The sequence below is a fragment of the Acinonyx jubatus genome, chromosome B1, assembly GCF_027475565.1.
Source record: "Acinonyx jubatus isolate Ajub_Pintada_27869175 chromosome B1, VMU_Ajub_asm_v1.0, whole genome shotgun sequence".
Lineage (NCBI taxonomy): Eukaryota > Metazoa > Chordata > Mammalia > Carnivora > Felidae > Acinonyx > Acinonyx jubatus.
The window spans coordinates 58,644,917-58,667,487 of NC_069382.1; the positions used below are offsets into that span (position 1 = coordinate 58,644,917).

A 22,571-nucleotide genomic window follows, 5' to 3' on the forward strand; every position below is an offset into this window, starting at 1 on the left:
TATTAACATATAATACTACTACTCTTATATCTTCATTTTACAAATGAAAAACTTGGGCTCAGAAAGGTTAAGTGGCCCATTAGCACAACTGAGTGATCGAGTTGGAACTAACTTCATTTCTCTCCAGTCTCCAAATCTGTGCCCTTCCCACCATCCTCTGCTCTCTTAATGTGGGGAAACAACTGATTATCCCACAGTCAAGCATCTCTCTGTTCCTTTCTATTCTCCATGCTTCATTTTGGTAGCACCCAGTGACTGGAAGTGTAAATTCAGGTAGCCTCTGAAATGTTCACAAAGAAAGGCATGTTCTGAGACCTCTGGAGAAAGCAGCTAAGCAAACTGAAGGGAGAGTTTAATGTTTACTCACATCTTGACACTTGGAGACCACATGGAGGCACCTCTTGTAGGAAGTGTATAAAATGAGGAATATTTGCTATACTATTTTCACACGTTACTGTGTACTTAGTAGTATTTTGTGAAAGGATTAGGTGGAGAGAACCTTACATGACAGTGGTTTTCCAAGTATGGTTCCCTTGACCAACAGCATCAGCATCACCTGGGAACTTCTTAGAAATGCAAATTCTTAGGCTCTACCCCAAACCTACTGAATCAATCTCTGGGGATGATGCCTAGTAATCTGTGTTTTATCTGAAAATCTTTCCATGTGAGGCTTATGCTGAAGTTTGAGAACCACTGCTCTATGGCTCTGTGGAGGTCTTTTTAGTATTTTATTATTGTTTAAATTACACTATAGGCAGGAGGCTCCTACTTTGATATTTATGATTTCTCATGAACCTTGGGCAGTCTCCCTAACTTATTTGGTCAAAACTAGGTTTTCAAAGCAGTAGCCCATAGCCACAAGTGGATATTGAGCGTTTGAAATGTGGGTAGTCTGAATTGAGGTGTGCTCTAAGTTTAAAAGAAACACCAGATTTCAAAAGAATTTAGTATGAAAAACACATAAATTATTCTGTTGATATTTTTACATGGATTACACATTGAAATGATAACATTTTGGATATGTCATGTTAGATCAATAAATTAATTTTGCTTTTTTTTTTAAATGTGACTTCTAGAAAATTTAGAATGAGATATATGCTGCTTGCCCGTGTTACGTTTCTATTGGATACTTCTGGGGTCAGTTTCCACATCAACATAGATAAATAAATTGTTCATGTTCGGAAAGTGTTTGGTTTTATCATTGAGGGATTGTGGAGCAGAGAACACTCGGTTTTCCCCCTACTGAACTTTATTCCCCAAACGCTATCATTGGCTGAAAAGATGACTAGGCTTTTACTTGCTGAGGTTGTCTACTCATGTCTACTCAGCTCTGAACTAAGTGTGGCCAGTGAAGACATTCTGCCTGTGTCAGACATGAAGATAACCTCACTGTCATAAACTCCACAAGAGCACACCAAAGTAGATGGAGCGGAATCTTTGAGTTTGAGGATTCAGCATCTTCCCCTGAACAAATGCCATATTTTAAATCCTCTTTTGACCTGAAAGTAAAACCAGAAAACATTAAAACCTCAGTAAAGAACAGAGGCGCATTTGAAAGCAGAAGTATTTCTGTAGCATTGGAACTATATCTGTGCGTTAGTGTGAGGAAAAAAATTGTATTGAGTCCAACACAGGTTTCTGTGATTCAGAATAAGGAACAATGTTGAATTAATTTTTTGGTCAGTTTGGTTTTATTTTATGATCCAGTCTTTTTAGATATAAAGCATTCATCATTATCCAGCTCAAAAGGTCTTACATTAATAAGAATTGGAGGAACCTTGCCAACTTGTCTTTCATTGGATTATTGATGTGTTTGAAGTTGTATAATAGTTTATTGCTAGTGTAGCAATTGTCAGTGACTTGGTTTTATTTCTAATTTTCAGAAAAAGTGGTGTGAATATTTCATCCTAAGTAATATAAACGTTTTTGAATTTTGGAATCTGAATTTAATTCACCTTTGCGACTTAAGTGATGAGCTTTTGTTGAAGAATATTGCTTTTTACTATGAAAATGAAAATGTTGAAGGTACCATCTTAATATATTATAATAATTGTACTTTCACCCAGAGATAAACATTATAAAGAACTTAAAATTTCAAAATAATTTTCCTATATGTCCAACATATAACAATTATTTTCCTCCCAATCTTTGTTTATACATGTATATAAGTTTTATTTAGTTGCAATCAGAGTGAATGTTATATTTTTAAAAATTTTAACTTAATATACTCCACAAGTATTCTTAGAAAAAATATGTGTTTGGGTATTTAGCATTTCTGGATCATTTTAACAGTTGAATTTTTCATTTAAATATATGCATAACATTTAAAAAATATTTACTTTAATTAATATAATCAACCTATTACTATGAGATATTTAGGGAATTTTAATTTTTTCCCAAAGATAAAGCTGATTTATATATTTGGAAAAAAATAAAAAAATAAAATTTATTTTTCTTTCTTTGAATTATTTTCTTAGAATAAATTTTTTGCTGTTTCTTAATAGCCAAAAGGGGAAAAAAAAACATGTTTTAAGAGAGCTATAGCCCACTGTACACTATTGAAACTTATTTGACCTCTAGAATTTGGTTCCTACACATAGCAAACATTGGAATGAGTTAACTGCATTTAAGTTTAGCAACCCTCTACAAATTTTCTCATCTCTGAAAAATGAGCTTTGTTCAGTTTTATTGGTTGTAGAAGTTATATGTGGCATAACCTTTTTTAACCTTATAAAATTGATATTCACAGTTATTGTTAGTTAAGACAGTTGTAATCTTAATACTTAGCTATCAAATAGGAAAACAAGATAATTTGAAAATCTATAGTCACATTAGGGACCATATTCATTTAGGTATCGTGTGGAACTCACTGAAAATTTCACTGTTTGAGAAATATTTCAGAACTCTATGAATTTAGTAAAAATGTGTGTTTCTCTATATATAGGGATGACTTTTAATGTTTAGTACTTTTAAATATTATATAGGCCTACATTTGAATTTGGGAGATGTCATTATGAAGGATTATGAACATCTCTGGAATACTGTGTCAAAGTTGGTCAGAAAGTTTTCTGTTGGAAAGGCATTTCCTCTGAGAACAACAAAACTTTCTTTTCTTGAAAAGAGTCCATCACCAATCAAAGGTAATAAATCTATAAATTAATTTGAAATGACAGTTCAAGTCTCTGAAAATGTTTTGAATGCACCACTAACTAAATGCTACAGGTCTAAATTATTTTCTGGCACTACGCATTTTAATAATAAGTTACCTCTCACTGTATCATTGGGGTTATATATATATATATATATATGTGTGTGTGTGTGTGTGTGTGTGTGTATATATATATATATACACACACACACACATATATATACATACATATATACACACACACACACACACACACACATATATGTATATATATGTATGTTTTGCTCCTAATTGTTGCCAGTTAAAAAAGCGCCAGTTATATGTGAGTTTCATTTCTATCAATATGGCGGTATAAATCAGGTGAAAAATCTCTTTCGGGAAACAATTGAAATGCTGGTCAGACACACCAAACATCTTTTTGTATTATCACAGCTAAACTCAAAAAAATAGAAGGGAAATTCCAGGAGTCAAAAATAAAGGGAGAGGCTTATCTCTGGGTAATTCAAAATGAATTACTCTGATAATTTTTAATTATAAGTCCATCTTCCCAAGAATCTGTGGTTTCAATTACATTGTAAGTAGGGTCAAGATAACACTAAGCCAGATAAATAAGGTGATCAGAAGAATCTGGTACATTCTCTGTAGGGGAAAAACATCATAAGGCCTGGTTTTACAGGATACATGTTTTACTCATACTCTGAAAAATCTGAGTACAAATACAAATTTATAAAACAACAGAGGAAATAAACTGCTAAGAGAAACAATAAGCTATGGAACTAGAATAATTTTGTAATTATCAAAAGTAGAATATACTATATACATACTTAAAATGCTTAAAAAAATATGAAATTTGAAACATGAGAAATAAAGTAACCAAAGTTGTAGAAATGAAAATATTGTCAATGGATAGGTTAAAAAGCTGATTGGATATTGCTAAAGAGAATGTGTGAACTAGAAATAGATCAAAAGAATTACACTTCAAAATAGAGATGACCATGTTATATACCTTAAGCTTATACAATATTATATGTCAGCTACATCTCAATAAAGCTGGAAAGAACTTAAGAAAAAAAAAGAAATAAGAGATGAAACAATAAAAAAAGATATGTCAAAAAAGAAGAAATAACGAAGAAGTCAAGCCTTTCATTCATTTGGAGATTCACAAGGAAAGAATGAACCAATGTGGGTTAGACAATATTTGAGGAGATCGTGGCTGGGTATTGCCTGGATTGATAAAAGACAAGAATTGCACATATAAGGATGTATGATGAATCCCAAGTGGGCTAAATGAAACGTAAGCACGTATACACTCATAGATAAAAACACACACTGGATACAATATAGTAACACTGTAGAATACAAAAAAATAAATATCTTAACAAGAGTTAAAGAACAAAAATTAGTCTATGATACACTACCCTATAACAATGATAGAAATCAGAATATAGTGAAATTACATATAATTCTTAAAATATCATTTAAGAATGAAGAAATAATTCACCATTGTAAGAAATACAAAAACGAATTTATCCATCATCATAGCATCACAGAAGATGTTTCCATACGATTGAATTTCAGGAAGAATAAAATGTCCCCCTAAGGAATATGAGAAGGAAAGCTAATGGGAATTTGGGATGTGTTGATATATTTCCAAATATGGGGGAAGAATATATATACTTTTATATCCAGATGAGTTTCACCAAGACTTAAAATTTTATTTTTTATTTTAAAAAAAAATTTTTTTTAACGTTTATTTATTTTTGAGACAGAGAGAGAGCATGAACAGGGGAGGGGCAGAGACAGAGGGAGACACAGAATCTGAAACAGGCTCCAGGCTCTGAGCTGTCAGCAGAGAGCCCAAAGCAGGACTCAAACCCATGAACTGTGGGATCATGACCTGAGCTGAAGTCAGACGCTCAACCAACTGAGCTACCCAGGCACCCCTCACCAGACACAGACTATTGAGTGCAAGTAATTTATTGATCCCAGGAAGAGCAAATAAGGAAGTGGTTAGGTAAGATCGGGAAGAGAACAAAACCAATGTAGGACAGGCTACTGGTTTCCACTGTGGGTAACTACAGGTAGATTTCACTGAGAATCTTAGAATGGTGTACAAACCACCTCAGAGATGTCTCACCTGAAGAGACTGGGGCATTTACTGTGAAATTATTGTCATGTTTTTGGCTGAGGGTTATCTCTGGGGCAGTGGAGACCCAGCACTTCTGGCCTTCTTCACATGGCTGTAAGAAGAAAAGTGCTCTGGCAGAGACTTGGAGGAGGAAGATGTCAGGCAAACACAGAACAGTAAACACCAAGGGATTAACAGGCACAGCAATAGCAGCTTACCTAGAATTATGAACCAGATAGTAATAAAAAAGCATTTATTAGCCAAATACTATATATAGGATATATGTGTGTTATGTACGGTATCTATCAAGTTTATGTGTATATATAGAAATACATATACACATATATATCTATACATGGATATCAAAGAGCATGTAAGAAAATACTGTAATGATACCAAATTTCATTTCCCCAGCTTCTTTTTTATTTCATTTTCTTAAAAGTATTTATAGGGTAGATATCTGAGTAAGAGTTCCATATTCAAATTCCTTATAATGGGGGAAAATAAAAGGAATAAAGAGGACACAGGTATTTTTCTACTTACTTACCTATGTGCCTAAATGCTGCCTATACTCTGCTATGTTCCAAAATGTTTTAATGTGGGTAATAGCTGTATGGGAAGGTCTGGAATTGATAAATGTAAATAAAATCAATGAAAAATGGTTTTTAATGTAAAACTTTACAAAATGATGTATAATATTCCTGTATGAAAGTTTCACATTTTACAATGTCTTAATTTTTTTTTTTTTACTTCTTTACAGATACTTCCAAGGAAAATATTCCTAACTTGGGTTTTATTCCAATGTCATGTGAATTGGTTGATATGTTTGTTGGTGACATTTTGAAAGATTTGCCTTTCTTAAAGAGGTATAAGAACAAAAATGTCTCAATAAATGATTGGGTGGACAAATGATTTACAACAAATGTCGCAATTCTATGAAGTGCAACAGATTAAATGGAATATATTAGATGCAATATCTGTTTGTAATACCGAATGAGTTTAATAGCAAATTTATCAGTGTCTTTGATCTTAACTAGGTTAAAATCAACATGGTTTAAAAAAATTTTTTTTAATGTTTATTTCTTTTTGAGAGAGAAAGAGAGACAGAGCATGAACAGGGAAGGGGCAGAGAAAGAGGGAGTCAGAGGATCCGAAGCAGAGTCCAGGCTCTGTGCTGTCAGCACAGAGCCCAACGCAGGGCTTGAACTCACGAACCACGAGATCATGACCTGAGCTGAAGTCGGTCACACTGAGCCACCCAGGTGCCCCCAAATCAACATGGTTTTAATCTTAGAGTAAAATTACTCCAGCTGGGGTTGCCTGGGTGGCCCAGTCGGTCAAGTGTTTGACTCCTGACCTTGGCTCAGATTATGATCTCACAGTTGGTGAGATCAAGCCTTGCAACTGGCTATGCGGGCTGTGCAGAGTCTGCTTGGGATTCTTTATCTCCCTCTCTCTGCCTTCCCCTGCCAATGCATGTGCACATGTGCAGCTCTCTTTTTCTCTCTCAAAATAAATAAATAAACATTTTTAAAAAAGTACTCCAGCTGGATGTTTTTAATTAATGGATCAATAATGAATATTTGTTGACGTTGATGGTACTGTTAGACATGTTGGCTAGATTCTGGGTTCTCAGGCACCTAATAAACTGCTTTTTGGATTCTAACACCCACATCATCTAACAGAAAGAGGAAAGGTGGCTGTGATTTTTTAAAAATATTAAAAAATGAAATCTAAAAAAATGAAATCTGTGCTGTGTTCTGTTTGGAAGCATGAAATTTAAAATATGCATCTATTTCTTTTTGTATCATAGCGATGATCCTGTTGTAACTTCACTGGTTAAACAAAAGGAATTTGATGAACTTGTGCATTGGCATTCTCACAGACCGCTTAGTGATGATTATGACAGGACAAAGTGTCAATTTGATGGTGAGTACTGTGACTCTGGTGAAATAAATTAAAATCAATTTCAGTCTCTGCTTTTTATTTTGTAATGAAAAAGTATCAAGTTAGGAGCCACAGTTATACTTCTTTTTTTTTCTTTAATTTTTTTTTGAGAGAGAGCTCATATGCATGTGCACGCAACTGGGAGAAAGAGTGAGAGGCAGAGAGAGAATCTTAAGCAGACTCAGGGTTTGATTTCACAAGTGTGAGATCATGACCTGAGCTGAAATCAAGAGTCAGACACTTAACTGACTGAGCTACCCAGGCACCCTATAAGTTATATTTCTTGAATAATGATAGTCTACAAGGTATTTAGATGTATGACAGTAAAGATGGTAATGAAGAAGTCCCACTTCGTTTACTGATAGTCATAGGTACACAGGTATGCAGATGTCCTAGGAAGTGAACCAATCCTGCATTTGTCCCCATAAAAATTAGAAGCTGTTTTAAATAAATATGGTTTATAGTTAAAATGCCTGTGTATTCCTTGAAGTTCAAAACACCAAGGCCATAGTCTTTCAAGAATTTCAGCTGCTTTTACATCACCCAGTTGATTACGTGTACCAAGTTCTAGCATTTTATGTACCTTCCTGCTGAGGACGGTTAGAACTGCAAAAAGAGGCCCATGAGATCACTAACAGTAGATCCATAGAGATCGAATTAGGGATCTTGTCTCATTGGTTCCCTTGTCTTCATCTCACTTTTGTCTATCCTGACGCTTAACCTCCACCCTTCTTCAAGTTGACAAAACTTACAGAAGAATTGAGGAGTGTGCATAGTAAGCTCGCTCATATGAAATACTTGTCAGTCTGCGTTTATAAATGGCTACTAAGATCCTGAAAGATGTGGGGGGGGTCTTTTAGATTAACCATTAATATCCTTCAAAGTGGTTTAATTTGATATATGTAGATATAGACACAGAAAAATTAACCAGCTTAATTATTGTCTAAATTGTAGTTTGTTTTGGGTGTGGGAGCAAGTCATACCTTGATTGTTGGGATTTCCTGTGTCATTGGATTTTTCCATAGTGAAAGTATTCTTCAATTGCTAAACTGTTGGCTCTGCAGCTATGGTTGGAGTAAGGATTTTCCTATCAAGTGATGCCAGAAGCCAGAATATCTAAGATGGATATATTCCAGATTTTGCCCCTACCTTCTTCTTAAACTCATTCACAGGGCACATAACAGAGGTAATACCTAGAATCTGTCATTCTTTGTAGCATCCTAATATTTGCTTTGGGAAGTAGACAGTGAAAGAGTGTTTTGTCACTTCTGTCCTTTAAATAAAGTAAGGAATTATTCCATAGACAAGATTTAGCCTGACTTAAGATTCCCTCTTTAACAAAACTAAATCAGACTAAATTACTATTCCAAACTAAAAAGTACATGTGTTCATGGGATGGTATGAAGAATTAGTGAGAATGTTATTGAAAAAAAATAATAGTTTTACATTTCAGGTCTTTTCTTTTTCAGAAAAATCTAGAGATCCTCGTTTTCTTAGGTCTGTGCAGAAGTATCATGTTTTTCAACGATTTTATGGGAGCTCATTAGAATCAGTCTCTCCAAAAGTTGTTGTAACTCAAGCTGTCAAGCCAAAGAGTAATTTCAGTGTACCCAAGAACAAAAAGGCACATGTAGGTTCTATTAATTCTATCACATTTAAAACTTTTTTTTCCTTTTCTTAAGTTGATATTTGTTCAATTCCTTTGGTAGTTTCTTTCCATGCTATGCTTTTTCTTTTTATATATGATCGTTGGATTATTTATTATTTATTTGCTAAGAAAGTCTAACCTCCATCTAAAAGGTTATATATGATCCACTGTGCATAATAAAATATATATATGTATTTGGAAAAGAATATAAGATATTAAGTTACTAAAGGCTTGGATTTAGAAATGTTGAAGTAAAATAAAAAATACAGTTCTTTGGGAGTTCTGGTCTATGATGACAATATAGGAATTTCCTGAAGTCACCTCCTCCTATAGACATAATGAATTTACAGAGACATACAGAAGAATTCTCCATGAAGACAATCCAGAAACTAGAGAAAGAACTCCTACACATCGAACAGATGAGAGAAAACCCACAATGAAACAGGTAGAAGAGGCTGAGACACATTGTCGCCAAAAACTCCACCACTGGTGCAGAGACACAATTGGGAGAGAACTCACAAGTCTTCAGTTTTTCCCTCAGGAGGAAAGGATTGGGACCAAAATTTTGGGTCTAGCACCCCAACATTTTAGTTCCACCTGAGGAATGAGCCTCCCTAAAACATCTAGCTTTGAAATGCCAACAAAGCTTGCATCCACAAGACCCACAAGACTTTAGCCTGGCTATCTCCCCAGGGCTCAGCACAGAGGGAGCATACCAAACTGTTCATTCCCTATCTTTCTCCGAAAGAGGCTGATTTGCATACTTTAAAAGCAGGGAAAGAGGACTATAAGCATTGTTCTAGAGAAAACTACCAAATCACAAAGGAAGAGAAAAAGAGAAGAGAAGAATAAAGTCAGAAAAAAATTAGTGGCAATAGTAAGTCAATACCTATTAACAGTTAATTTAAATATAAATGGCCTAAATTCTCCAATCAAAAGACATAGAATGGCTGAATGCACACTAATACTAATACTAATATTAATATTTCATTTATAAATAATTGCATCAAAATATCTAGACATAAATTTTACCAAGGAAGTAAAACACCTATGCTCTGAAAACTATAAAACATCAATGAAAGAAATTGAAAGCGACAAAAAAATGGAAAGATACTCCATGCTCTTCTATTAGAAGAATTATTGTTGTCAAAATGTCCATACTACTCAAAACAATATACAGATTTAATGCATTCCCTATCAAACTACCAACAACATTTTTCACAGAACTAGAACAAATAATCCTAAAATTTGTATGGAACCATAAAAGACCGCAAATAGTCAAAGTAATTTTGAAAAAAGAACAAAACTGGAAGTATCACAATATATACACAAGATATACTACAAAACAGCAAGATATTGGCACAAAAACAGACACATAGATCAATAGAACAGAATAGAGAGCCCAGAAAGAAACCCACACATATATGGTTGTTTCAAGAAAAAGGAGGCAAGAATATATAATGGGGGGAAAGACAGTTTAATAAATGGTGCTGGGAAAATTGGACATCTGCCTGCAAAAGAATGAAAGTAGACTCCTACCATATAACATGCACAAAAATCAACTCAAAATAAAGACTTGAATAAAAGACCTAAAACCATGAAACTCCTAGAAGAAAATGGGGTAAGTGCCTTGGCATTGTTCTTAGCAATGATTTTTTTTTTTTTGTATTTGACATCAAAAGCAAAGGGAACAAAAGCAAAAATAAATAACTGAGGTTACATCAAACTAAAAGCTTCTGTATGCCAAAGGAAACCATCACTGAAATGAAAAGGCAGTCTACTCTATGAGAAGATATTTGCAAAATCTATCTCTAATAAGGGGTTAATATCTAAAATATCTAAAGAACATATTAATAGCAAAACAAACAATCTGATTAAAAATGGGCTGAGTACTGAAAAGAATTTTTTTTTCAAAGAAGATATATGAATAGCCAACAGGTACATGAAAAGGTGCTCAACATTACCAATCATCAGGGAAATGCAAGTCAAAACCACGAGATGTCATCTCAGACCTATCGGAATGGCTGTCATGAAAAAGGAGGTAACAAGTGTTGGCAAGGATTTGGAGAAGGGAGAACTCTTGTGTACTGTGTGTGGAAGTGTAAATGGTACAGCTACTATGAAAACAATATGGAGGTTACTAAATTAAAAATAGAACTACATAGGAAGTACCAATCCATTTCTGGGTATATATCATAGGAAATGAAAACAGACTATAGAAGAGTTTTTATTTTCATAGCCAATTTTATTGTTAGTGAGATCATCCAATTACGACTTTTTCTCTCTCATTTAGGGCTAGCAAGAAGGTTCTGTGTTTTTTGTTTTGTTTTTTTGAGAGATGTTATAAAGTAGAGAGTTTGCAAAAATTCTTATTACATACTATAAGATATGAAGACTGGAAAAAAATCCCATTTTTTTCTTTTATGTCATTAGTAATTAAATAAATTCTCTCATTGGGACTAAACACCCTCAACATTGTGTAAATGTGCTTTTGTAGCAACTGTTCAGTAAGTCTGCATATTCAAGATATAATAAGCATTGTGTATGGCAAAGGGCCAAAGGTCACTCTTATTGAGAAAGAACCATGCTGAGTTAACCCACTTGGTAGATGAAAACATTGGGACACCTCAAATAATATTGATTAGAATTAAGTATTGAGAAGTGTGGCAACTAATATTGACTTTATTATAGGCAAAGTTTAGATATTAGTTTCATGACTAACCTGAGTAGTGGGAGGTTTATCAGAATTTTCTTGTCAATACATTCTCCAATTTGAATTTTTAAAGATATTTATTTATTTTTGAGAGAGAGAAGAGAGAGAGAGAGAACACAAGAGCAGGGAAGGGGCAGAGAGAGGGAGACACATAATCTGAACCAGGCTCCAGGCTCTCAGCTGTCAGCACAGAGCCCGACGCGGGGCTGAAACTCATGAACCCTTAGATCATCATGATCTGAGCTGAAGTCGGATGCTTAACCGACTGAGCCACCCAGGTGCCCCTACAATTCTCCAATTTGTTTTTTGCAGATTAATAAATTGGGTTGGTGAAAGTATAGTAAAGTGGGTCCATATTGTATTTAATCCATTACAGGGAGAGCAGCAGGAACAAATGCAGGAAACATGAAAAAACAATGGCCTGATGTTTCTGATTTACACCACTTGAAATCTGCAAAATTATTTGTGGAGAGGCTTTTTAGTCTTAAATTTAATTGTCATAAATTTTCAATTAACGGAGGCTTTAAGAAACAGATACTAGGAAAAAAAAGGAAACAGATACTGAAATTAAAGTTGTTCCTATTCAAGAATGGGATGGTTGTCAAAATAATCAATATAGACTTAAAAGTATTCTCCCATGTGTGAAATTTAATCTTGGGATATTTCCAACTTCTTTTATGGTATGTTGTTTTTTTGTTTTCCTTTTTGGTCAGGAGACCAAGGCTGAAATAATTACTAGAGAGAATAAGAAGAGGTTATTTGCTAAGGAAGAACAAAAAGAGGAGGAAAAATGGAATGCTCTGTCATTTTCCATTGAAGAGGAAATGAAAGAGAACTTAAACTCTGGAATAAAGAACCTGGAAGATTTTTTAAAATCATGTAAAAGTAACTCTGTGAAATTTCGAGTTGAAATGGTTGCGTTAACTGCCTGCTTGAAAGCGTGGAAAGAACAGTGTCGCGGTAAAGGTATGTGACTCTATATTTTTTGCTTTGATAACTGGAGAATTAATAAAATAAGGTAATGATAATGGATGTCATTTATTAACTGGAAATTTGTGTTAGAAGCCTTAGATGCATTATGTGATTTTATCCTTACAAAATTCCTCTAAGTCTTATTACTTCTTTTATCAGTGAGCAGTGAAATCTCAGAGAGAGTCTAAGTAGCAAATATAGAGCACATTCCTAAACAAATTCAAATCAAATCAAAGATAGGCTTAAGAATAACTACTTCCAAAATTGTGCGCATAGTCAAGGGAACCAACAATGACGGTGAGGCTCCCTGGGAGAATCTGTCACTCATCTTTGATATCTGAAGTGCAAACATTTTCTTGCTAGGTAAAACTAAGGATTATGTTTGCTGAGCATGTTTAAATTCTTCCAAATGTTGCTATTGCTTGCATGTGCTCTACTTTGCAATTTCTGTAGAATGTGGTAGAATAAAAAAGAAGAGACAAGAAGAGGAAGATAAAGGAGAAATAAAACTGGGTAGAGACATATAAATTGATAACAGGTGAATGATCATGTGCCATAATAGCTCCAAACTGACAATTCTTCCTAGTAAACCTACGTGATCTGTCCGGTTTGAGCATCTCCACACTTGAATCCATTTAACACATGGTTACCAGGTTCTTTTTTTTTTTTTTTTTTCCTTCTACTCTTGTTCTGCTAACTTCAATCTCCTTTAACATAGTCAGCCTTTCATTGTGGATTCTGTCACAGTGAGAAGCATAAGATTTGGCTTATATATTTCTCCCTAAACAACATGTTGTATCAGAATTTGCAGTTGATTGCTACTAAGAAAGATCAGAATTCAGTGGCTTACTCTCCTGAGGGTAAGAATTCTATATTGAATTTGTTTTGTAGTCTCTTACAGTATTCAGTGGGTGTTTGGTAATATTTGTTAGATAGCTAAAATATAAGCTTATTGGAGAAAAGGCGAAATTAAAAATAGCCCTAACATGGTAAGTATGGAAAGATTAGAAGTGTGGAGGAATAAAAAAGATATTTATAACTATAAAGAAATGAAGAAGAATTAGCAAAGTCTGTATCTGTCAGTTGTAACAGACTGATTGAATTGGCAGCCTCCAATGATTACACCAAATAGTTATCTGTGGTCAATAGTAGAATTCAATAAATGTTGCAAAGTTTTTAACCAGATCTTTAAAGTCATCTAAATATTTTTCTTTGACCATGGTAGAGCACACATGAAAATAATAGGTGGAGAAAAGATTTGTTGTTCCCCAGAACTCTTATACAACCTTGAACTTTAACAATCTTCTTTTTATCATGAACTGTAAGATTTTTCTTTGGGGGCACCTGGGTGGCTCAGTCGGTTAAGCGTCCGACTTTGGCTCAGGTCGTGATCTCGCGGTCCGTGAGTTCGAGCCCCGCGTCAGGCTCTGTGCTGGCAGCTCAGAGCCTGGAGCCCATTTCCGGTTCTGTGTCTCCCTCTCTCTGACCCTCCCCCGTTCATGCTCTGTCTCTCTCTGTCTCAAAAATAAATAAACATTAAAAAAAATTTAAAAAGAAAGATTTTTCTTTGCCTCTGTTACTTGCACAGCTATTTCCCGGTTACCCATGGAGATGATGAAGTGGGTATAGCTGCACTTTTCTTACATTTTTCCTAGTCCTCTTTATGCCAAAACCTTTGTTAATGTTAAGATAGTGAATTTAACTAGGTCAGATTGATAGCCTGGATGACTAATCTTGGATAATCAAACATTACTTTTGATGATCTTTGTATGTTGTTTATTGTTTGCTAAGGTGAAAGCACAAAAGATTTAAGTATAGCTGTTCAAATGATGAAAAGGATCCACTCCTTGATGGAAAGATACCCAGAACTTTTGCAGGAGGCAGATCAGCAACTCATAGCCAGATGTCTGAAGTACTTAGGATTTGATGAATTGACAAGTTCTTTATATCCAACCCAGGTAATTTTCAGAATAGCTCCATTTTAATAGAATAATTATTGGGTATACATAAAGTATCTTGCAAATTAAGTCACCTCTTCTAGATTTTTTTTTTATACTGACAGTATTTCCTCCAAGTTCAAAGTCATTTACTAGTGATTCAGCTGCCTGTACTTGAGATAATCTAGAATTAGAAAATTGATACAAATGCTTGTCTGGACAGACTAACTTCCAGGTAATTTCTGCAAAGCCTTAAAACTAATCCTGTGTTTAATTCTAGCAAACAGTTTAAAAACTATATAGTAATTATTTAATTGTCTTTAAATATATTAGATTGTAGCTATAAATACCATAATGGATATTTGAAAATCTTGATGTTTATCAATATACTCACAGTTAAGATAATGATTTAGGTGGTAAAGAACTTGTTCAATAAATATTACAAAGCTGAAAATGTGGGAAAATACTTTTCTCATAAAAAGTGCTCAGTAATAAATATTTTAATTATTTAAACAATGTTATAGTTTAAAATCACTTTCCAAATGGACTTTTGAATTAATATAGGTTGTAGGAGATGACATAAAGGAGAAGAAAATGGATAAATATTCAGTTGGCATGGGACCAGTTCGGTTTCAACTACAATACATGGGCCATTATTTGATACGAGATGAGAGAAAAGATCCAGATCCCAGAGTTCAGGATTTTATTCCTGACACGTGGCAAGTAATAATTGAATGAAACAAAAATTTTATTTTATTTGTATTTTATTATTAAATGTTATCTCAGAAACTTTTCATTATTGTGGCTTTACATCTTATATTTGGCATGAACTTAATATTGAGTCCTGTCATTTAAAATTATTTCGTCATTGAAAATGTCATTGGTAAATTCTTTTTCGCTTAAAGTGAAATTTTCTTTTCATTCATTTTTTTGTATATTGACCATTGCCTAGGAGGTACTTTGATGAATTCACATATATATTTTTAAAGTTGTCTGTGTGTCATCCAGTTGTATCATTGCGGAGCAATCTCTGTGTTTTCCCTGTGTCAATAGGATTTCACATGTAAATGTGCAGAATTTTGGTAGTTTAAATAGTACAGCAATTGTTTAGATATTTGCATGCTACACATGTCACCATAGTAGTCATTCTTCTATAAATAAATGTAAAATTGATGGATATAAAACTTAGAATTAAATGGTGTGGTTCTGCATAGATTGGACTAAAAAAATTGCTGATAAATTGAACATGTTTACCTATAAAAGTGCAATTTCATAGGTTCAATCAAACAGACTTCCAGTTCAGAATATGACTTTATCTTAAGAAGTTGTGGTTTATATGTACAATGGAATACTGCTTGGCAGTGAGAAAGAATGAAATATGGCCTTTTGTAGCAACATGGGTGGAACTGGAGAGTATTATGCTAAGTGAAATAAGTCATACAGAGAAAGACAGATACCATATGTTTTCACCCTTATGTGGATCCTGAGAAACTTAACAGAAGACGGTGGGGGAAGGGAAGGGGAAAAAAAATGTTACAGGGAGGGAAGGAGGCAAACCATAAAAGACTCTTAAATACTAAGAACAAACTGAGGGTTGATGGGGGGGGGTGGGGCGGGAGGGGAAAGTGGGTGATGGGCATTGTGGAGGGCACTTGTTGGGATGGGCACTGGGTGTTGTATGGAAACCAATTTGACAATAAATAATCATATTAAAAAAACAGAATATGACTTTATCTTATATTGATGATGGTGGGATATCTTAAAAACCTCCCCCCTCCTTTTCAGTAATGAGAGGACTAGTTCCTTACTTTAGTGCAGGACACAAAGCAGCCAGATGCTCTCCATTAATCCCCTGCACATTTCAATTCTTTTGATGTACACTTTGAGGTGTGGCCCAGAGTGGACCTAGATGAAGAATGTGCAGACTGAGTGAGGTTTGGGATGTTTTTCCATCTTCTGCCAAACATATGATTTTTTGATTATTCATCATTTTGATGAATAAAAGCATAAACTGAGGGGATGAAAATTTCACATGCCTTCCAAAGGAGGGATCTGGTTTTCTTCTATATACAAAGTAAAAGATAACTGGTAAAATTATGAATGGTTGATTTTTTTCTCCTCAGCTACCTTTTCACCATCATAAAAAATACATACTGGTTAGTTCTTAGAGCTTCATTTCTCAAAGCCTTTGGAGAAGAGCTGTATTTAGTCAATGACAAATACTTAGAAAAAAAATATCTTCCCAATGACAAGATACTTTCTTCAGTCTCAGTCTCCATTTTTCACACACAAACCTACCTCCGGATGCTCAAAAGCATAACAATTCTCTCTTCTGAGAGAATGCCGCGAGTTCTTCAGACTTTCCTGTTATGTTTCTTCATGTGTTTTCAACTCCCAGTTATTCCATTTGAAGTTCAGAAAAATATTGGAAGTGTATTCATATATTTGTTTTGGTAACATGCTGTTCCTGTTATCCACATGAATGGTGTTCTGAACCCTGCAGCGTGAACTCCTCGATGTTGTGGATAATAATGAGTCAGCAGTGATTGTTGCCCCAACGTCCTCGGGCAAAACCTATGCTTCCTACTACTGCATGGAGAAAGTGCTGAAGGAGAGCAATGAAGGGGTGGTCGTGTATGTTGCACCAACAAAGGTAGTGCTCACGTGACTTGAATTTTCTCTTTCATTCCTGAACCTCCTCTTTTAAAATAATGCATCTAGTCACGCGGTGAATCTATTTCACTTTTTGTTATTTATTTATTTTCCAGTCTTCTTAATCTATAATTGGCATATAACATTATTGTGTTATTTAAGGTGTACCAAACATAATTCGGTATGTGTGTATATTGTGAAATGATTGCCACGGTGAGCTTAGTTAACGCCCATCACCTCATACAGCTACAAACTCTTTTAGTGATGAGAACTTTTAAGATCTATATATGCTCTTAGTAACATTCAGCTATGCAGTACAGTATTGTTAAACATAGTCACCATGCTCTACATTACATATCTACTACTTATTTTAAAACTGGAAGTTCATACCTTTTGTCCACCTTCACTCATTTCATCCATCCCCTCTTACCCCTACTGTCTGGTACCCACCAATTTATTCTCTGTTTCCAGAACTTTTACTTTGTTTTTTGACCCGCATTTTCCCCTGCCAGTTTCAGAGGCCAAAATAACACTTTTCTTAGAGCCATTGTGAGGAAAAAGTCTGGTCTTGGGATTTTGTCATTCAGCATTATATTTGAATTGAGAGAAGCACCCACACTTTGCTGGGCAATGTTGAGTCTCTTAGGAATCTAATACTGCCTTTCCAGAATTTATGAGATTGATCTAATCTGCTGTTGGGCATTTGTGACTGGCCTGTTTCTCAAGCCAGATTGTTTTGCCATTTTTCTTTTATGTCTATTACTGCCTAATGTTGAACTTAAAAACAGAAAGTATGATCTTTGTCGTTTAGGAGAAAGTTTGATTTATGGAAAGTATGTTTGCATTTCCTCATTCATGACCCTTTGCTTATAATGTGATTACTCTTAGGAAAGGCAAATTTAGTTGAGATAACTTTAATTCTATAGATTAAAATGAATTCAAATTCCATTTCAGTTTCTAGGAAAATGTGTAAAGTTTAGTGACTTGCGGTCAGCCTGAGAACGAGATTGATCAATACGGTTAATTGAAATTGGCACTTTATTTTTTATTGTAGCTTTTTGGTTTTTCATGGCTATTAAAACATTAAGTGCTCATTGCAGGAATTAATAATATTTATCAAGAAAAATTAAGCTAACCAGAGATGGAATTTTAGTAAGTCAACACTGTACGTATTGCCAAATTACTCTCTTAAAAGTTTAAATCCATTTTTATTTCCACTGGCACGTATGGCAGTGTATAGTCTCTTTTCTTCTCCAACATTTCTATTATCACTTGAAAAGTTTCTGCCATAAAAATAAAGTTTCTGCGATACTGACAGGTGAAAACTTCTCTCAGATTTCAATTTGCGTTTCTGTGATCACTAGTCCTTTGGGTATCTTTATGTGATTTTTTTTGGACATTGACATTTTGTTTTTGTAATTTTTTTAATGTTTACTTATTCTTGACAGAGAGACAGAGAGAGAGAGTGCGAGCAGGGGAGGGGCAGAGAGAGAGGGAGACAGAGAATCCCAAGCAGGCTCCAGGCTCTGAGCTGTCAGCACAGAGCCCGATGTGGGTCTCGAGCTCACGAACTGTGAGATCATGACCTGAGCAGAAATTGGACGTTCAACCAACTGAGCCACCCAGGCTCCCCTGGACATTGACATTTCTTTATTCATGAACTACTTGTGGATGCATTTGCCCATGTTTTGATTTTTAAGGAAGAAGTGGGCTTTTCTTTTTATTGAGTTGTTAGAGTTTTGTATACTAAGTATATTATTCTTTATATGTTATAATAAATATACTTTTATTTTGGCTTTTTACTATATTGGGTCATATCAATGATAATCTGTTCATATCTTTGTGTAGTCAGGCTTATCAATGTTTTCATTTAGTATTTCCATGTGTGTGCCCAGATGTATGAAAATATATGAAAATGTTCACTTTTAGTGTCTTTATGTGTATGTTTTAACCTTTATGTTTTAATCTATGTGGATTTTGGGGGGGTGGCATGTGCATAAGTGTGAAATAGATGTTCATAGATTTCCACATACTCAGTTCCACTAGCCAGGCTACCTACTTGATCCAAAGTATTCATGTATCTATATTTAAACTTTACGTATCTGAAGGAAGCCCCCAAATATGAGAACTACCAATCTGACTCTCCTTCACTTGATCTTTCTTTTATAGTAGACTCACAGCTTCTTTCTAAGCCTTTGTCAAAGGTATTCAGCTATTTTCTTTCTTATGTGTGAGCAACATTTCCTGTGTTTTCTGATTAAGCCATTTTTTTCCCATTTTACTTTAAGTTGAGGTTTATCAATGAGGTTCACATGCTTAGTCAAATATCTCAAAGAGAATATGTGAGTGTATTTAGAGTAGATGGGTATAAGAAAGGGGCTGTTAAGCTTCTGTACTTGTAGTCATACGTATTTTTAGACTGTTCCTGTTGTTCTCTGAGGTTTCACCTGTGCTTTATTATGTGATTATTGAATCTCTTCCTTTATCAATCCTTTATCAATCAGGCCCTTGTTAATCAAGTGGCAGCAACTGTTCAGAGTCGTTTTACCAAAAATCTGCCAAATGGTGAAGCTCTATGTGGTGTTTTTACAAGAGATTATCGTCATGATGCCCTAAACTGTCAGGTAGGATATATTAATTAATGCATTTGTTATTAAATTACTTAATAGTACTAATATATGTTTTTTATACTAGAGATTCCACATCTGCACAAAGCCTTGTGGAAATATTTTTTTTGAATTTACAAGAGATGAATGACTTTACAGAAAATTTAATATTGTTATATTCCAAAGAGTGAGAACTAGCACTTGTCTTTCTCTGAGGATGCTTAAATTTTGATTTCATATTTCAGTTATTGTTTACTGCATCATCTTGATTTATAAATGGATTCAAAATGATCTGAAGAATCCAATGTTACTAAAAATTCACAAACACCGATTTCTAAGAAGAATTACTTTGTCTTGCTAATTAGGAAACTCTTACTGTTCTTGATGAGTAGGATACTCATCATAATTTCAAAAATGTTGTGTTATTGATAGAATACCTGACACTAAGTAAATCATAGATAGTTTTCCTCCTTAACGAATTCATAAATAAACAAGTAAGACTGAACAAAAAGTGAAAAGATGATCGTAGAACACAGCAGAGGAGGCGTGAAGATATGCTACCCAGATTGCCTCTCAAGGACAGTTTTGCTGCCCAAATGTGGCGAGGGTGGTCAAGACAAATACTAGCTGTCAGTTCCTCCAGTTCTGCCTCCACAGTCTGTGTTCTGTGGCTGAGTTAGGCTAGAGTATGAACACCGGGACATTTTGGCCTGATGTGGACTATTTCTGACAACCAGTATTCACTCCAGAATTCTGAGCCAGGTTGGCCAGGGTTTCTTCAGGCTTGTTTTGAAGGTTAGCTCCTTCCTCAGCCCAATCCTGCTTCTCCCCATGTTTGAAAATAGAAATTCTTCAAACAAAACTATCTCAGGGTCCGATTTTGAGGAAATAAACCTGTGATGATTAACTCTGTTTGTATTGCTTTGAATGCTTATAGATAAGAATTTTAAACTTCAAACTGATATTTTGCCACTTTGATGCATAAGAATTATAGTTTCATAAGGTTCAACCTAATATATCACAATTTTAAAGAAACATTCTCAAAAGTAATGCTATATCCTAGTTATTAGCAGGTACATTTAGGAGTTATAACTCTAACTTTATATTCTTATAACAAAGTCTGCACATAGTAAGTATTCAAAATGTTTGTTTATGCAATGTTATTTTTAGGTACTTATTACAGTGCCTGCCTGCTTTGAAATTCTGCTGTTATCTCCTCATCGCCAAGCATGGGTGAAAAGGATCAGATATGTTATATTTGATGAGGTAGGTTTGGTATTATTTCTCTAGGTTGATTTCCGAGTGTGCATAAGTGTTATAATGAAGATATTTGGTGCTTCAAGACTTCTGTCCCTTTGTGTAGAGTTCAGGTTTGGTGGTGGCGGGGGTGGGGGAGGTGCTGCCTTTTAAATGGTTTCCCCAGTGAATCATATATCTTTTGGCTCTGTTTTCCCGTTGTGATTCAATAGGGGTTATTAGTATATGCTGCGGAGCTCTATGTGGCAAAGATACCTGCTATTGATGACTACTGTTTCAGGGGAGCACAATTAACCACGATGGCATAAGTTTTCCTGGATAGAAATTTCAAAATCCAAACTTTGATCTCTAAAGCCAAGGATTTTGGTCTCTAATAATAATGACAGTTATATAAGTTATTTTTATCAGTCATGGACCCAACAGGAAACAAATGGCACAGTAAAAACACAACAATTCAAGAAGAGAGTTTTCCAAAAATGTGTGTGAGGGAAACTCACATTAATAAAGATTAATACAGTAATCTAGGCCAGTAACTTACCCCTGTGCTTTAAGGGGCAAGGCAAAGAAGCAGCTACTTAGACTCAGAAGGAGATTCTGATTGAGCTAGCCACACTGTGAGTACTTATCTTAGTTGAGGGACATAGCTAGTTCAAGGTAACCATTAAGGAAAGGATCCAGTGGAACAAAGACCTCATGCTCATTCTCCTCCCTTCTTCTGATCCCTTGCCAAGGCTGTCCATTGGCCGAGTCCAGTGGAACCTGAGAATATTGGAGTTCTTTTAAAGCAATCTCTATAGGTCATTTTTTTTTGGCCAAGGAGAGCAGGATAGAAAACAATGGAGATTTATAGGGGCAAATAGAAGATATTTACATTTTTATAATAGGAATTAATATCTTGTTCCATGTGTAAAGGAAGATACTGAAGAAATTTAATTAGAGACATGGCCTGATCGAATTTATCTTTTAGACCTATCATTCTGGCTAATGATATGAAGAATGCTGGGGGCATTAAGGGAAGCTAGGATAATAGTCAGGAGGATATTGTGGTAGTGCACTGAGATATGATGATGACTTGGCTGGCAGTAGATGTGCAAAGAAATGCGTAGATTTGAAAGAAATTTCCAGAAGTAAGAGAAAGAGGAATTATTGATGGATTGGTTATGAGGATTAAAGAAAATTTGTGTAGGGGTGCATGGGTAGCTCAGTTGGTTAAACGTCAGACTCTTGATTTCGGCTCTGGTCATGATCTCACATTTTGTGGGATGGAGCCCCCTGTTGTACTCTGTGCTGATGGCACTAACAGTGTGGACCTGATTGGAATTCTCTCTCTCTCTCTCTCTCTCTCTCTCTCTCTCCCTCTCTTTCTCTCCTCCTCCCTACCTCTCTCTCTCTCTTTCTTTCTCCCTCTCTCTCAAAAGTAAGTAAATAAATATTTTAAAAAACGAAGAAAATACATGTCAAATTTTTCTATTATCTGGATTTGGGGATATTTATAAAAACTTCGTATGGGCAGTTAAAGGTAACAGGAAAGTGTGTATGATGATCCAAGCTCTTACATCCTGT

General features: G+C 34.9%; 1 protein-coding gene across 4 annotated transcripts in view; it reads left to right on the top strand.

The window, feature by feature from the left end:
- DDX60 (DExD/H-box helicase 60) overlaps positions 1 to 22,571 on the top strand; it is a 105,691-nt gene that overhangs the window by 23,253 nt on the left and 59,867 nt on the right. For all 4 annotated transcript variants that reach the window (XR_008296045.1, XM_027068629.2, XM_027068625.2 and 1 more), the window contains 11 exons: positions 1,884 to 2,025; positions 2,985 to 3,140; positions 6,037 to 6,142; positions 7,090 to 7,205; positions 8,693 to 8,853; positions 12,298 to 12,550; positions 14,348 to 14,514; positions 15,058 to 15,216; positions 16,997 to 17,146; positions 19,650 to 19,769; positions 20,922 to 21,017. Coding sequence is in view for 3 of the 4 variants with exons in the window: in XM_027068629.2 (XP_026924430.1) it covers positions 1,884 to 2,025; positions 2,985 to 3,140; positions 6,037 to 6,142; positions 7,090 to 7,205; positions 8,693 to 8,853; positions 12,298 to 12,550; positions 14,348 to 14,514; positions 15,058 to 15,216; positions 16,997 to 17,146; positions 19,650 to 19,769; positions 20,922 to 21,017 (1,626 nt within the window). In the remaining variant the exon portion in view is untranslated. The remainder of the gene's footprint in view (positions 1 to 1,883; positions 2,026 to 2,984; positions 3,141 to 6,036; positions 6,143 to 7,089; positions 7,206 to 8,692; positions 8,854 to 12,297; positions 12,551 to 14,347; positions 14,515 to 15,057; positions 15,217 to 16,996; positions 17,147 to 19,649; positions 19,770 to 20,921; positions 21,018 to 22,571) is intronic.